The following is an 18202-nucleotide window of genomic DNA, read 5'->3' as shown; positions in this document are numbered from 1 at the left end:
CTACTGAAGATAGCTTGATACCCGAACCTTGCTATCTACTGAAGATGTTTTACACCCACGCATTGCTATCTACTGAAGACAGCTTTATACCCGTGGCACACCTTGCTATCTACTGAAGATAGTTTTACACCCAAACCTTGCTGTCAGCTGTCTACTGAAGATAGCTTTATACCTACACCTTGCTTCCTACTGAAGATAACTTTATACCCACACCTTGCAGCTCCTTGCTATCTACTGGAGATAGCTTTATACCCTCACCTTGCTGTCTGCTGAAGATAGTTTTACACCCATACCGGGCTGGCTATCTGAAGATAGCTTTATACCCACACCTTGCTTTCTACTGAAGATAGCTTTATTATCACACCTTACTATCTACTGTTCTTTATACCCACACCTTGCTATCTACTAAATCTACTAAAGATGGCTTTATACCCACACCCTGCTTTCTACTGAAGATAGCTTGATACACACACCTTGCTATCTACTGAAGATAGCTTTATACCCACATGGCTTGCTATCTACTAAAGATGGCTTTATACCCACACCCTGCTATCTACTGAAGATAGCTTTATACCCACACCTTGCTATCTACTGAAGATAGCTTGATACCCGAACCTTGCTATCTACTGAAGATATTTTACACCCACGCATTGCTATCTACTGAAGACTGCTTTATACCTGTGGCACACCTTGCTATCTACTGAAGATAGTTTTACACCCAAACCTTGCTGTCAACTGTCTACTGAAGATAGCTTTATACCTACACCTTGCTTCCTACTGAAGATAACTTTATACCCACACCTTGCAGCTCCTTGCTATCTACTGGAGATAGCTTTATACCCACACCTTGCTGTCTGCTGAAGATAGTTTTACACCCATACCTGGCTATCTGAAGATAGCTTTATACCCGGACCTTGCTATCTACTGAAGATATTTTACACCCACGCATTGCTATCTACTGAAGACAGCTTTACGGTGGCACACCTTGCTATCTACTAAAGATGGCTTTATACCCACACCCTGCTTTCTACTGAAGATAGCTTGATACACACACCTTGCTATCTACTGAAGATAGCTTTTAATACCCACACATTGCTGTATAATACTGAAGATAGTTTCACATCCACACTTTGCTGTCTACTTCTGTGGATGGCTTTATACCCACTACCGTACCGTACTGAAGATAGTTGTATATCAACACCTTGTTATCTAACTGAAGTTCAACACCATGATATAGCTATCTACTAAAACTACTAAAATTAGTTTTAGTTTTCTGTGCCTGCCTTATACCGAAGATAGTTGTGTACCAACACCTATATAGGCCTACATGATATCTGAAGATAGCCCTGGGGGCCTAGTACATGCACCTTGCAATCTACCCGGCCCAATATAGTTTTGTACCAACTATCTTAAAATTGCTTTATACTTCATGCACCTTGCAATTTACCACAGATAGTTTTATACCTTCTATTACTTAGATGGGAAAATACTTTTGTACACGACATAACCCTATTTTTTTATTTTTTTATTTATTTATAGGCCTATTTATTAATTTTTTTGTCTTTCAGAATTAGCAAGGCGATGTACATGTGAATGATCAGAAATCAATCAATTAAATTTTACAAAAAATTGAAATCAATTAATCTGTAAGTCTACTTTTAAAGTAGTGCCTAAAATTCTATTGTGACATGATCAATATGCATTGTGTTGGCCTACGTGAAAAGGGGAATATGTCCGTGTATTTGAAAGACAGTTAATTCACGATCAGGATTGGCAGTGATGACGTAGGTATGTCAGCCCTGTAACAAATAACAGGTGTTTTATCGAGAGAAATGCCGTGCACGTAAACATGGCAATATGGCAGGGAAAACTGCGCGCGAATACGAGCAAATTTCTCTGGATGAAAACTCAGAACTAGAAGATGATGCATTTCATTCTTATTTCTCAAAACGTGACACGAGCCAGAGTGAATCTGACTTAAATATAAGTGCTTCTGAAAGCGGAACAGACGTTGGCGAGTCGTACCTAATCGACGATGGGCCAACGGCGACGTCATCAACTGCTGGTGGTACAGGAACAGCCGGTGGGGAAACTCGAGCAAGATGCCGCTCCGCTATGACATCAACAGAAGCTGCCCGTCTAGAACTGGGCAGCCCTTCACCAAGCCGAAGACAAGGCTTTGCTTTAGCAGGGTACACATCACACCCCTATTTCACTTCCCTCGATTCAAATGGAAGTCAAGAAGACTCTGGAAATGCTCACGGAGAATCCAATATGATCGAAGGTTTGCTGTGCGAGATCTATGACAGAGTTCATGTTACACCGCATAACTACAAAGTAGATAGCGATGGTTTTACTGAATATTCTAGTAATTCTGATGGGGCATATTTAAGCAGTAAAGGAGACAGTTTTCAAGAGTCTACTCGCCTTCCAAAAGCTCATCTAAATTCAAAAGGTAAGCCTAAGTAAATTAGCGTTCTGGTTTCATACAGTTCAACACCCCAAGTGGGGAAAAGTGAACCGGTTGCGGTGTGTGTGCTTTTTTGCGGTGTAACTTCAGATATGGGTATAATCAGAAATAATGGCACCAAAGTGCACGACAAAAGTGTCAAAATTACAAACAGTGTTCAGAGATGTAATTATTGTCTTTGTAAGCAAAACATATATATCTAAATTCAAGAAAAAATAAAAAAATTACTTCAGTAATATTACTATACTAAATATATTTTTTCAACTGGTTTATTATAGGCTAAAGTAGTCCAAAATCTTCAGAAACATAACACAAAAGATCCATGTCATTCCTAATTGTTATATTTTGACAAAATTATGCAAATATGTAATTCTTTGAGTTTTAATTAATTGCTTAGACAGTATACTAAAATAGTCATGTAGAATTTTTGTCAAGGAAACAAAAGTTTTGGAAAAAAAATTAAAATTTTCATTTGAACACCTAAAAATTTGTGGAAATCATGAACAAAAGTTTTTATTTGTCAAAAGAAACATCTTGAATTATCTTCTCTTTAAGTTTATATCATGCAATATGATGTGCAAAAACTGTGTTGAAGTTTTTAGCATCACATTGTTCTTCAAATTGATGTAAGGATCAAGGGTGAAAATAAGAGCGTGTGAACCAGGGGCCACTTTGGCAAAAAAAGTGGCCCCTGGTTCACCAAGATTTGGAGTGAACCAGGGGCCACTTTGGATGAACCAGGGGCCACTTTTTTTTTTTTTAAATTATTATTTCAAGTTTGGGGATCTAAAATAAAAGCACTGCAGTATAATGTTATTAAAAAAATAAAAAAATAAATTAATTAAAAAATTACACCGTGCAGTACGCTCACATAACACGTGCTCTCTGCAGTGCACCTCCCCCACTACACAGTGCACAGACTGTGCGGTGTTGTACAAACTTTATTGCTCAAATAAAACGTTAAAGTGCATTTCCGCCGTGATATTCCATCACTAGTCGCTATGATAAATTTTCTCATTTCCATGTCAGTTTTGTTCAAACGTGGTCAGAAAAAGGTGCAAAAACTTGGCGAAAACTCAATCAATTTCCATAGTTTTTTCTGTATGTGACGGCCATTTTAATATTTAATGGGGTCATGGTTCATGTTCATGACGTCATCCCCACCGGAAATAGTCGATAGTTTACCGAAAATCTTCGGGGGTAACTCCATGAATGAAATCTTTTCCCCGAGTCCAACTCGTGCACAATCGGAAAGCTGCCGATAACTAAATTACAATAATTTATGCAGACTGACCTGGGCACTGAATTCTACGTGCGTACGCAGTTCATGATTTTAAAACGATGTTTTCGTCAACAAAACTTGTTAAGCTTACAGGTAATTTCTACTTAAATTTTAGAGTCAGGTAGTGTTGGAGAGCGACGAGCGCCACTCGGGAGAAAATGGGTGTCGCCGTCTATATTATTTTGCCTTGTCACGAGCGCACTTGCCTGGTTTCTGGGGGCCAAACGGCGCCCGTCGCCCGCTTAAAATCACCCTTGGTAAGGATCCCATCAAAGTAGTAGGCCTACAGTTGTGTAACACTCCTGACACTGTACACTACCTGTATGGCCTGAAATATTTTATAAACTACATTTTCTAAAACAGTCTTTGTAATTTTTTGTTGACAACATCTATGGCCCTTTCAAAAAGGCACATAATTTAGGTGATTTACGCTCATTTTGTTTTTCGAGCCCATGCAGCTTACATGTTTTTGTAACACTCCTGACACTTTGCTACAGTAACTGTATATAAATATATAAATTTGCAAATCACATTTTATAAAGTAGTTTTTGTAATTTTTTGGTGACACTATCTATGGCTATCTCAAAAAGGGGCAACTAGAGCTAAATTGCGCATACACATATGTGACTCCTCGCCACAACTGAGCCCGGATGTCGCCAATCATCATTTTTGAGATATTCAACCAAAATATTTTGCTTGAAATTAGCTTTAAAATGATGTATATCATGTCTATAGTACTTGACATTTAAGTAGTGAAAAATCAATAAAACAGTCAATAAATCCTTTCTTTCCTATTGTTTATTGTTAAGTTCGATGGAGCATATCTCAATAGTGGCACTGGCGACATCCGGGCTCAGTTGTGGCGAGGAGTCACATATACGCCGACCTTAGCAATAGCTAATTAACTAGGCCTATGGCTAATTAGCCCAGCTAGCTATCTAGCATGCATGAACAACCAGCAGTAGTATAATATGCTGATATTACTGAGAGGTCTTTTTTGAAATGCACTGTAATTTGAAATTGACCATAGGGACAATGGGAGCAAGGTTAATTTGTTAGCTCACCTATAGCATATGTGAGTTCAAAAGGTCCAGCAGTTTGGTGTAATTCATTGAATATACATGTATAACTACAACAGAAGTTTGTAGTCATATAATTAGGCCAAGTAAAATAAAAAACATGTTTCAAGTCCGGGTTTTTGTAAAAAAGGAGGAAGAGGGGGCTTTTTATTTGATATTTTCATGGCAAAATCGGTGTGAATACCCATAATTTGAGCTGTTTTAGCATACACAATAATGCCTGGAAAAAGGAGGAGGCCTCTTTTTATTTTTGTTCTGAGGATATAGGCCGGCTCCTATAATTTTCATAAAACCTTCCAAAGTGTTTCTTGTATATTAGCAAGGCTATAGAAATATTTCTGCTTCCTAGATATATTTTTTGAAAAGTTATAACTGAATAAATATATAATTGAAGAAACCTCAAAAAAGGAAACAGGAGGGTACATGAAACATGTTTATTTTTTTATTTGGCCTTATAATTATTAATTATATTACATAATTATTTTCCATAGTTGTGAAAATCATTTTGTTAACCAAAATTATTCAATATTCATGTAAATATTTCTGTGCAACTTTGGCCATGCGCTATTAGAGTGCGACTTCCTAAGGTATTTTTCTACATACCGGAAGTAATATCTGCATGACCTTTGACCCCAATGACCTTTGACCCCAATGGATGAATACAATGTGTAATGTTATCATGCTATATTATAATTTGTGGAATGACTTAGCATTTTTAGTAACAGAACAGAAAATCACATCAGCCATAATGACCTTCAGTATGACCTTTGACCTCAAGGCTAATGCATGTATCAAGTGACATCATCTTGCTGTGTAATTCGTGTAAGGAGTAGCAGTTTTAGTAAAAATAACAGGAAATAACATTTTCGGCCATAATAACCTTTCCATAACCTTTGACCTTGAGTTGGTCACGTGACATTTGTACCACCAGCTATTGGTCCTGATGACCAAGTAACATTGTTGTACCATATATATTTGCGACAGCAGCAACATTTTAGGGTATTTGGTCATATACCGGAAGTATCCCCTTAATGACCTTTGACCCCAATTCTGGACAATAACTTTTAGACACTGGGTATAGCTGATGCATGTACCCAAGTGCCATCATCGTGCTGTATAATTTGTGGAAGAAGTAGCATTTTAGTGAAATCACGTTTTTGGCCATTGACCGGAAGTGGATGACCTTTGACCTGAAGTTGACCATGTTTCATTTGTCCCCCCATCCAATGGTCCTAATGACCAACTATGGTCAACATGGCTCAAAGCATATATGGCTATGGTGGCTCATTATAAGATTGACAGAAAGAAAGAAAGAAACCGACCGCGAGCATGCACAACCGCCAGGTATTTTAGAAGGTATTTTGTTTAACACCGGAAGTGACCCCTCATAACCTTTGACCCTAAATAAAATCAATAATGTAAAATATGCGGGTTAGTCCTCAGTACCCAGGACCCACAATGCTATACTTTGTCAACTCGGGAGTTGACAAAGTATTTAATCTAAGACTCGTTTCTTACTAGGACAATTTTCTATCTATAGAAACAAGTCATAAACGGTTTATCAACTGCGAGAGAAGACACAATGCATGGTTTAAGACTTGTTTCAAGTAGGGAAATTGCCCTAACCTGGGTAGACGAGCTTAAGAGGCAGCGGCGTCACCGGGTAAACTTATGATTTGCCACGCGCAGTTTCTAATCAAACACACGATCACTGAAAATCCTAATATTTTTGGCACAAATTGAGGGAAATTTTCACATTTATGTCCCCTCCCCCCTCAGATTCCCAACTATTCGGGAAAATTCCGGTGGCGCCACTGCTTGAGGCTCTATTAACATTGCATAACAAAATTAAATAATTATTAATAAATTGTTTCAAATTCAAGAAATACATGTGTACTATATATGGTCGAATCCAACGAAAAGTGTACACGGCATGTTCAGGGCCATAACTTAAAAGTATTAATCAATTGGCATTCGTTTTTATATTGTGTTTATTCGCATTGATCATACGCTTCGCGCCATATATAATAAGACCCCCTTCTGTGAAAAATTTAGACACAGAGACCCCAAAACATGCTATTTTTACCCATTTTGTCAAAATATTTCTTAAGGTATTTTTAAAAACATCTACATCAGTTATGAAAAGAAGTCATTGGATTGAATCTAAATTGATTTCATGAAAGGTGTGTATTCAAAGATTGCCTGTTCAATTTTTAACATATTTGTACATAATTATGATTTTTTTGTGATAATTTTTTGAGTGGTATTTTTTTACATTACCTACGAATACAATTTTTCATAGCACTAGATATATCTTTAAAAAATGGAAATCACTAATAAATGCGTAATTGATACAAGCTTTGATATGTCCAATACTGAAATGCATTGCATTCGGACATCTTTATTATTGTGTTTAGCTGCCAGAAATTCTAAATGGCAAAAAGGTAGGTTTGGTAAAAAATATGCATTACCTCCGAATACATGTTAAAAGCTGTGTCATTTCCACAAAGTGAGAGAATAGTAAACAATAGTTAAGCAATAGGTGCAGGGTAATACACTCTTTATTTCTACCAAGTTTCAATAGCCTGCGTTTAAATATTTCTGAGATGTCAACAATAAAAGCAAGTATTCTGAGGTAAATTTCGGTAACCGAATGTTACCTACGAATACAATTTGACATCATGACAGTATTGTGAAACACCGCCATTCATGCCAATGCCCATATTGGTACATAACGAAGGCCTGTATGTTTGCTATCAAATCATATGTCAATGAAAGTTGCGAATTCACATACATGCCCACCATGCAAAACTGAATACGGCTTAATTGTTGAAAAATATGTACTGAAATAGTCGACGGTCTGCTCATTTGAAAGAAAAATCAGATTCAAAGAAGATTAGAAGGGATAAATACTTGGATTTGTCAACTGTCATGTGTGCTTCATTTTAAATGTTTACCGACCTTCTGGTTTCTGAGTAATTTGTGTCCAAATTCATTTATTCGAAGGTAATTTTGACGTTTTCGCTAAGGTTACCTACGAATACCATGGAAAAAACGACTGTTCTCATTGTCTCATGATCTAGACAACACAGTGATGGACCCTGGTATAAAGCTAATTGTAGTTGCCCTCAAACGAAAGGCCACAAGACGTAACTGACTCCAAGATGGACTTCACAAGTTAGTCTGCAATAACGGTTTTAAGCGATTTGTGTGCAATTAATCAAATTAAAGTCACAAATAGTGCCTTTGTTTCTTACTTCAATCCTCTTTCAACCGCTGTGAACCGACATTATTAATACATGATAGGGTCTTAAGTATCAATAAACGCACATAAAGAAAATAATACATTTAAAGTGCTTTATAAAATGAAGTTTTGATTGCGATATCCACCAAAAGTCTAATTCTTACCTACAAATACTGAAATGTTACTTACGAATACAGCATAATACATGACATGTGTAATGAAGTGTCCCTACCAATGGAAATTAATTGTCAAAAACTTTAAGCGGTACCCCAGGACACTATTATTACCCATATACGGATTCATTCAACAATTATTTATTATGTAAAATTGCTGATTAACTACTTGTATATCAAAATGAAGTGGTCAAAATCTTGCTAAAAGCATCAAAAATTTTTGATCTAAGGTAATAGCATTTTATTCATTTGGACGCACCATCTGAAAGAGATCTAAAACTACCATTTTATTAATTCATTACCATAATAGCAAAATTTAAACCCTAAACTCAATATAGATATTGTTAAATCGCTCATGTTACCTACGAATACCGGGTTTCTTCACCTTTTCATTGTATAAAGCGTTAGGTGTATGCGTATAATTCCTAATATTCTTGAAAACATATATCCTACTCGTTCTTATACAATGTGTAAATTGATTCATACTCATTTGATAAATAAAATACAGAAACTGACCTAAACTTCATTTTCAAAAATAAACTAGCATAAATTGACAAAGATCATATTGATCGTGTTATAAAAATAAAACAAATATTTTCTGGTTGAGCTAGTATTGTCCTGACACCCTGTGGTCTACATTACACTAAAAAAAAAGCGTTAATGGGAATATTCCATTTGTTTTAGGTTGATTAGTATTGCGATAGTGAAAGCATTCTAGTGGTATTCGTAGGTAACATTGGGTTTTGATATCACATTTACTATCACACGTCCTGGATTTATTTTTCAAGATTAGTAATGGCACTTTTGGTTCCTATAAGGCCAATATGTCATTAATCAATGGGCAAAAGGAAAAAATTGTGGCGACATTTTTATTTCGGACTTTTATTTTTGGCCCGTGGACACTTTTGGTTGGATTCGACCATATAGTGTTTCAATGATGATGATTAGAAATAACAATCTGACCAATAAAACAATAACAATTATGAAAATACATTTTATTGCACAAGGTTACATTTATTCGTACATTTATTGCATTTATGCATTTCTACATGTTTGTACTCAATGACCCCCTTTGGCCGGTACCCAATGACCCCCATTTTACAGTTTGTTACCCCAATGACCCCCTTTTTTTAAGTTTCGTACTGAATGACCCCATTTTTATTCAGGTTGTATACTGAATGACCCCATATTTTTGTAAATGGACATTTTACCTGAAAGGCCCCTACTTTTAAGATGGCCGAGGCACATCCCTGTCACTTCAGATAGGGAGTGCCCCCCCGGGGTCTGAGAATAGACACCTTTATTCCTTTACCCTAAACATTCATGTAGGAGCTCATTTCTATACAAAGTGTAGCTGTGATACATGAATCCTGGAGGGGGTACTCGCATGCAAAGGCGGTATGTGTACTTAGTTTATAATATGTGCGGCGGTCAAGGGTCCCTTTTTAGGCTCTCCAGCAGTTCTTTAAGACCCGCATTAAAAGTGTCCGAGAATAGACACCTTTATTCCTTTACCCTAAACATTCATACATGTAGGAGCTCATTTCTATACTAAGTGTAGCTGTGATACATGAATCCCGGAGGGGGATACTCGCATGCAAAGGCAGTATGTGTACCGTACTTAGTTTGTAGTATGTGCGGCGGTCAAGGGTCCCTTTTTAGGCTCTCCAGCAGTTCTTTAAGACTCGCATTTGGATCATGACCCAGTTCTTTGAGCCCACACTCTGACAATTGTAGCTCGACTTTAGCTCAAATTTGGACAATTTTTTAGCTCCAAAACCTAAATTTGGCCCAATTTTAGTTCACAAGGCCCATCAAAAATAATGAAATTTCAGTTCATTCAAGCCCCAATTTTGCCCAAAATCAGTTCTTAGTTCCCAAAGTTCGCACGACCCTACCAAAATTTCAGTTGGGTGCCCCAGGACACGTAATACTGTTATACATGCCATTTACCACTTATTTACAATACTTGTTCACAACATTTTTCGGAAATAGTGACTGTTAGCTGTGTCACGGATGGGAGAAGAGAAGTTTGATGCGCTCAATTTACATGGGATTAAATCATGATTATTGATATTATTGTAAATTAAACAGAATATGACTTAACAAATCAAACAAGTCTTACCATGGCCTTTCCTGGTATGATTTCTATGTACGGTGTATGTGTACTACGCTTTATGTTGAACTTCCCACTATGGCATAAAACTTTCCTTGTTGAACCACAGCTGTGGGGGATTCATATCTGCTAGTACCGGTACTGGCATTAACAGCACACTCATGAACATCTCCGGCCCGATCCATTCCATAAAATTTGTGCTTGCTTCCACACTTATTACTTATGCTACTTAAAGCATATAGATGGCAATGCATCCCTGATCCTGTATTCGCTGCCATCTCGACTGACTAATTTCTCCGCACGACAACACGAAACTTCCTTCAGTGACACTGACAGTTTATGCCTTGATTATGATGATGTGAAATCGATAAATCTGGTCAATGCTGATTTCATCATATAGTTCATACTTGAATAGCGACGCATTGCTGTGAGATGAAGGTTGCCCTATCAGTAATAGCATCTTCTCTTTCCACTATACTTTGATTGAAATTGTAACATGCATTCGCAAGAGCGCAGTTGGTGCGAATTTGAGTATGAGTTTAAACTTGTTACCGTTATGTGCACATTTTACGTAACAATTTGTAATAATTTCGCAATGATCTATTTGATTATTTAGTCTATAAACTACATAAAGAACAGAGTAATAAGTCAAGTAAGATCAAATGTGCATGTACAATGTACGTCATAGTACCATTTCTGTTATGGGAATGAAGATTTTAACTTTTAAGGCGGTATTGGGGGCATTTTAGAAGTGTTCTATTTATATTTGAAACATATTAATTGAGTAGGGCAGAGAACACTGATCAGTATGCCTTTTGTTTGAAACTAAAATCGGACATACGGTTTTCATAATAGGGGAGACCGGGGCAAAGTGGACCAAATTTTTTTTGTCCAGCCCAAACAGGATTACGAAGCAAGGCAAGGCAAAACTTAGGCCTAAGGTTTATAATCTTACCTTAGGACTGCAACTAATAAATGACATTAATGAAGTTGATAAAAATGCAGCTTTATTAAATGGTGTGAAGTTGAAAAAGGTCGTTCCGCATTGCCCCAGGTTCATTTGGGGCGGGGTAGAGTGAAACGTGGAGGGGCATTACAGAAATGCATCCCCTTCAGGTGTGTTTTCATTGTCAGCTAATATGACTTGAAAGTGTTCATTAATATGTAATTTTTGCCAATATTTTACTAAAATTCAACGCATAAATGTTTATAACATTTTTATTTGATAGAATATTCATATTGGTTTCAAATTTGGTCAACGTGTTCCTAATGACTTCCAGATAATTTATGCATAAGTAATGAGGAAGCCGCCCTAATTCGCATAATTAATTAGCATTTATGCAAATTAGCTCATTAATTATGCAAATTTGCAAATTAGGGGGCGGCTTCACTATATAATACATTAGAACATATTAGAAAAACTTTGACCAAGTTTCAGGGCAAAAGTGTGCAAAATAAAAGTGCATGAACATTTGTGCCTGGACACCTCGAATAAGCCGTAAAGTCCCTCTTTGGTTATTTTTACTTTTTTACATATTTGCAAAGAGCATGTTTCAGGGATTAAAATGACACATCAATGAACTTCAAATGACAATCAGAAGCAAAGTTATTGCTTGTTATAGGTTGTCATGAATCAAAACGCGAAACCGAGAAAAACGCGTTCAAAGTTAGGGAAGCAAAATGACCATTCATCAGATGGGCCTCAGAAAATGTGGATTATTTCATATTTCCACTTATTTCTTTAAAATAAAACTTTGTATGTGTTTAGAAGACAGCTTAAACATTTCAAATCTGCAAAAATCTCAACTTCGCCAAAATACGAGATTTGCATATATATTTTCACCTGTAGCTCGAAATGAAGTTTACCGAGTTTACGGCTCATTCGCCGCGTCCAGCCACATTTATTCATTGATTTTGAGCAAAATTGGCAAAAAATACATATTAATGAGCCTTTACAGTCCTTTTAGCTTATTAACTATAGAAACAATAGGATACAAAGAAAACAAACAAAAGGCATATTGATCAGTGTACTTTATCCTACTCAATTAATCTGTTTAAAACATAGGGCCTACTCAAAGCATTTTCTAATATCTAGAAAATGCCTCCAATACCACCTTAAGGTGCAGGATTGAAACCCGGGGCTCCCTATCTGAACTGACGGGTATGTTCCAGTAGTATCATAGGTGGTTCTGGATGTTGGAAAATTTGAATGGTCAAGTAGCAGAAAACAGCAAAAAGGGTTAGTCATCATCGGGTATGAAAACTGTGAAAAAGTGGGGTCATTGGGTAATTGCCCAGTAGGCCTAAGGTATTTCGTGTTATACCGGAAGTGACCCCTTAATGACCTTTGACCCCAAATAAAAAAATACCACATATACAATAGATGAACACAATTCATGTGTGAACACAACATCACTCTCCTTTGTTTTTCTTGGCTGATAAAAATCTTTGAAGGTATTTTCGTGTTATACCGAAGTGACCCCTTAATGACCTTGGACCCCAAATAAAAAAATACCACGTATACAATAGATAAACACAATTCATGTGTGAACACACCATCAATCTCCTATGTTTTTATTGGCTGATAAAAATTTTTGAAGGTATTTCGTTTTATACCGGAAGTAACCCCTTAATGACCTTTGACCCCAAATGAAAAAATACTGCATATTTACTATGTACAATGTAATAACAAGTCATGTGTGGACATACTGTTACTCTGCTATGTTTTTTCTGGCTAATAAAAATTTTTGAAAATGTTTGGTTTTTGACGGAAGTGACCCCTTAATGACCTTTGATCCCAATTCTGTGGTATAACCTTTAGACACTGGGTATAGGTGATGCATGTGTGCAAGTGATGTCACGGTGCTATGTAATATGTAGGAGGAGAAGCATTTTAGTGAAAATCATATTTTGGCCATTGACCGGAAGTGGATGATTTTTGACCGGAAGTTTATCATGTGACATCTGTGGCACCACCTAATGGTTCAAGTGACCAAGTATGGTCAACATGGCTGAAAGCATGTGGCTACGATGACGGATCGTGCATAGTGTTGACAGAAGAAGAAGAAAGAAAGAAAGAAAGAAGAAGAACGCGGTAAAAAGAATGCACATCGCCGATGGCGGATGTGCAAGAAACAAAGAACTTGACAGAAACAGACCTTAGCAATTTTGCAAATTGCTAAGGAAAAAATTGAATTACATTAGTTCAATTTTATTGTTGAGCCTATATTACTTACAATTGATTGTCAGGAGTGTAACATTTTGGTCGAGCTATGAAAACCATGTTTTTATGTACCGTACATATTTCTTGAATATGAAGGTCTTTACAATGTACATCATGATTGCTGCAGTTTGGCTTCAGGAATATAGTTTCAGGGCTAAAAGAACACCAACAGACTGGTAATTTCTTCAGAAATTTGAATTATTGCCAATTAATTAATTCTGTGTAACACTCCTGACATTGACTATTTAGATAGCTGTAGCAAACATGTTCAAGCAATGGCAAATATTTTTCTTGTTTTTGAGTTCCTATCCCAATGCACTAATAAAATAAAAAGTAATGTATGAATATTGCCAACTTGGTGTATGAAAAAAATCAAGTTGAATTCTGATGTAACACTCCAGACGAGACAGAATTTCTCTTTTCAACCCGCTCCAAAAAGAAAACGGTTTTGATATCATGCAAGTTTTATTTTTTCCAAGTTTGGCCCAAATGTTGCTTTTACTTTTAAAACAGACTGAAATAGATTATTACTGTCATCATAACCTTACAATGCTACACAATCTGGCGAGAAGTGATTTTTGGAACATATTTTATTTTTCGCACCAGACTATTAAGCAACTAATATGAAATTGGTACTTAATAATAGCAGACACTTCACAAAATGCCATGAAAACCCATGCAACACTTTGCAACTTGTATATTCTTTACAGTGCATGATTAAAAAACAAGTACCTCTTTTCTTGTCACGCTAAAGTGTAACACTCCTGACCCTATGGGGAAGAAAATTGGGCATATTATTTTTTACATGACAGCTATGACACTACAAATTGCTGTGGTTAAAGAGAAAATCATAACACACTTTTTGAAAGATGAATTTTTTTGCTGGTCTTTTTCATTTGCACAGCAGGCATCAAAAACCAAATGGTGCCATTATTTTTGACTTTACCCATACATGTATGGTCTTCTCTCATAATCAAGGCATTAGCCAGATTGGTGTCTTTAGGGTGTCCAAAATGGTCAAAATATACCATATTCTACAAAATCACCTGGGGTATCCACTTCCTATTGAGTCCATTAAAAAGAAATCAGAATTAATGTTAGGGTGTCCAAATTGAAGACAGGGCATCCAAATGACACCTGGACCCCTCTGGCTAATGCCTTGCTCATAATCATATCCTTACTTGAAGGTCATGATTCATGAAAGCCACTGGTACTTTATGTACCTTCCTACTTATATAGCGATTTCGCTGGACCATCTCTTTTTCACACCCATGCTTTAAAACTGTTTTTCCTTGCTAGCCTAGATATACTACATTGTAGTTCAACAATTGCTTGAAGTTGATATAAAATAAAATAACTTCCAGGGTCATTTTACCAGGGAAGTGATTTTACACAGGGTCTTTTAGACGTTCGCCTTTCGTATCTCTTTCCTTGTTGGAAAGGTATAACGTTGAGGAGATAGGAACATGTACAGAAGATCCGGGACCTACTCTGCCATGTTTGGCTGAGTAACGGTACATGAACACGGTCTTTTGTGCCTATGTAAATTAGTCATTGTGTAAAGCTGTGTTTATACCCAGACTGAATCATTGTCGCTAACTACACAAGTTATGTGTGCAATTTTAGAGAACGTTGACCGACAGAGGGTGTCAATATAGGCCTATGTGTCGCTTTTGAAAAACAGCGAATCATGCGCATGCTCAGCAGGCAAATACGACAGCGATTTAGTACACTGACCATGCGTGCGATTCAGGTTTCTCCAAAAGCGATTGAGTATAAATGCATCTTTAGAAATGACCGGCGATTGTGTGTTCTCCATTTTTTGTACTGGATCGTTCAAGCATCTCCAACAAATTTTTCAATGTAAGTGCCTCTGGCCCTAGTAGAAGTAAAAACGGATACTATGGCCAGAGTTCTAGGGCTAGGGTCTTTGGACCTTCTTGGAAATTATAAGAGTAAAGAATTGAGGTGTGACCTTGTGAAAAGATAGAGAAAAGCTATACCGTACTTATGTATGTTGTTTTCCTTCACAGATATCCCAGAGTTGCGAGAGATGGTGCGTGATCTGCAGAAAGGGGTGGCCATATTTAATGGACGATTAGTCAAGCTGCTGAAAAGAAGAGACCGTAATCTGGCCAAACAGCAGAAGAATCAAGATGTACTGACGGCCATTTTGCAAGCAGTCTCGCAGAAACGACGTAAGTGCATTTCCATGAGTTTCATCATGTGCAGTACCCAATAAAAATGTGGGACTGTGTAGGCCTGCTACACAGGGGTGTGAGATCTCCTCTTTGCTCTTTTTAGGGCGCCAGCTACGGCTGGGGCACTTTATTGGCATGACTTTGTGAAAAGCTTCTAATTTCACTCTTGCTAGATTTACTTCGCAATTGTTTTGCTTAAAAAGTATGCCCAGCTTAGAAATAAAACCACAATTTGCTTGGATTTGTTTTTATTATTGTTTACAAATATGCACGGGATGAAATCTTGTGCGTATAATCTTTGTTTGAAATACAAAATTAATTGACTGATAAAAACACCAAATAAACCTAGACCTTTGACCCGGTTTACCGCCTCTTAGAACCTGATAGAGAGATGGCGCTATTACGATAGCAGAGTAGACCTCTGATCCAGGTGAAGAGCGACGCATGTTAACAGTTACATTTACCAAAATCATTAAAATCCCGTATAGGCTTGTCATCTTTGTTTGAAATACAAAATTATTGGGTTAATAAAAACACCCAATACACCGTGACTTTTGTGTCGCTTTTTAAGCATGTTAAACAAGTTCAAATGCTCTTAAAACCTGATATCCACGGCGACTCTCCATTAAATCAATAACCAGGAATGCAATATTGTCAGGTATTACAACCGACAGTTATAATTATCATACTATGTCCACTTGGAAAACAATCCTTAACAAATCTATATTTTAAATAAAATAATTCTGCTCCAACAACCCCCACAACATGATTTCCTAACAATAGTAACTGAAATGGTAAGATCTTTATTCCTTTTTATTTGAAACCAGCCCTCTTTCGTCCCATGCAGTACGAGTTTACACCTTTTCTCACTGCAATAAAAATTCTTTACTTTTCCTAATCTTTCTTGCTTACTATGCTAATGTTACATGATTGTTTTAAAGAAAAAAACTGTATCCAAACGGTTACATTTCAGCCCCGGGGTGGAACTTCAATATGAAATGGATATAGGTGTTGGGCTGGCCAGTAGGCCTATTAGGGGCATCCGGTGATAGCAAAATATAAAAAATATAAGGTCATTGCAAGCCTGAGAGCATGATTTTTGGCATTCTGTGAGAGCAAAATTAGTGTACAAAATATGGGGTCATTGGGTGAGAGAGGGACCGTTTGGATCTAAATTAGGGGGAATTGGTTGAGAATACTTTAATGGGGTCTTTGGGTGAGAGCCAAAAGAAGCCTCGAAAATCATTGATAGACGACTCGTTGCTGTTCAGATGGAAATATTAGGGTCTAGGTCTTTGGGTGACAGATCTAAAGGAAAAATATGGGGTGTTTGGGTCCCGGTTTGGGTGACAAAGCATGTGCTGGTAATGGGGTCTTTTGGTGACAGCAATGGTGAAAAAGGAGGTCTTAATAGCCTAGTCTTTGGGCGACAGAGCACGTGCTGGTAATGGGGTCTTTGGTTGACAACGATGGTGAAAGGGGGGGGGCCTCCCTACATGCATCCAAAGTGGGAGTGCCCCCCCCCCCCCGAATTTCAGCACATCACGTCAAAGCTCCCATTGGGCGCCCTTTTCCTTTTTTAAAGGAATTTTTTATTGGCTTGGCTTCCAAGCCAAGTCAATTATCATTTGTTTGTGACCTCGACCTTTGAACTGAAGTAGGAGACTAGTCTTGTTATCATGCACTTGCTTCTTCCTCAGTAAAACAATGTTGTAGGATAATGCTTAAAATTTTAGTGGTGGGTTTGCAGGAGGCTAAAGAGTAGCCTCATTCCCCCATGACAAAATTCATTTAGCTATATATTCAGCAGTGCACTCTATGACTTGACCATGTTGACCCAGAGATGAAATAGCAACCTCCGGGGTAACCTAGTTTGGGGCCTTGTTTCCCTCATAAGGCAGTGCTCAGTAGTGATTGTTATTGACCTGGGTATGATGAGTTTTAATGACTGTTGACAGGTGTACAATATAAAATCTTGAACTTGCTTGCTCCAATAATTATCATATGTCCTTGGACATGGAACAATTGACCAAGAATAATTTTGGTGGTTAATGAACTTTTGCATTATAAGAGAGTGCAATACCACAGTCTGTTCATGTGTTTTACTTCCATGGTCTATGGTACTGCAAAATTCTTGATTTAATATGTGGTGTCTGTCAGTCATGTTTGACGTTTGGGAGAATGGATAGCTACTGTTTTATAGGTAGGTGGGTATTTAGGTTGTGGGTTGGTAGTAAGCTGTAGTAGATTGTATAGGTATATGTTTTAGGTCTTTTATAGCACAGACCATCTATATGGTCTATGTTTATAGATACAATGTAGGTATATATGGCCTATAGGTAGGAAGGTAACAATGCATAGGTCAGGTACGCCTAGATGGTAGTTGCTGTTGGCGCAGGTGTGTATAAAAAAAG

General features: G+C 37.3%; 1 protein-coding gene across 1 annotated transcript in view; it reads left to right on the top strand.

The window, feature by feature from the left end:
• The first annotated feature begins 1779 nt into the window (after nucleotides 1-1779).
• The window catches only part of LOC140171121 (TBC1 domain family member 30-like), a 60365-nt gene continuing 43942 nt past the window's right edge, over nucleotides 1780-18202 (top strand). Inside the window, exons 1-2 of the mRNA XM_072194303.1 lie at nucleotides 1780-2455; nucleotides 15621-15785. Coding sequence (XP_072050404.1) covers nucleotides 1858-2455; nucleotides 15621-15785 — 763 coding nt within the window. The 5' untranslated portion in view covers nucleotides 1780-1857. The remainder of the gene's footprint in view (nucleotides 2456-15620; nucleotides 15786-18202) is intronic.

This window comes from Amphiura filiformis, chromosome 15 (genome assembly GCF_039555335.1).
Source record: "Amphiura filiformis chromosome 15, Afil_fr2py, whole genome shotgun sequence".
Taxonomy (NCBI): domain Eukaryota; kingdom Metazoa; phylum Echinodermata; class Ophiuroidea; order Amphilepidida; family Amphiuridae; genus Amphiura; species Amphiura filiformis.
Note: the sequence above shows the minus strand (reverse complement) of the source record. Positions and strands in the feature narration are given on the sequence as shown.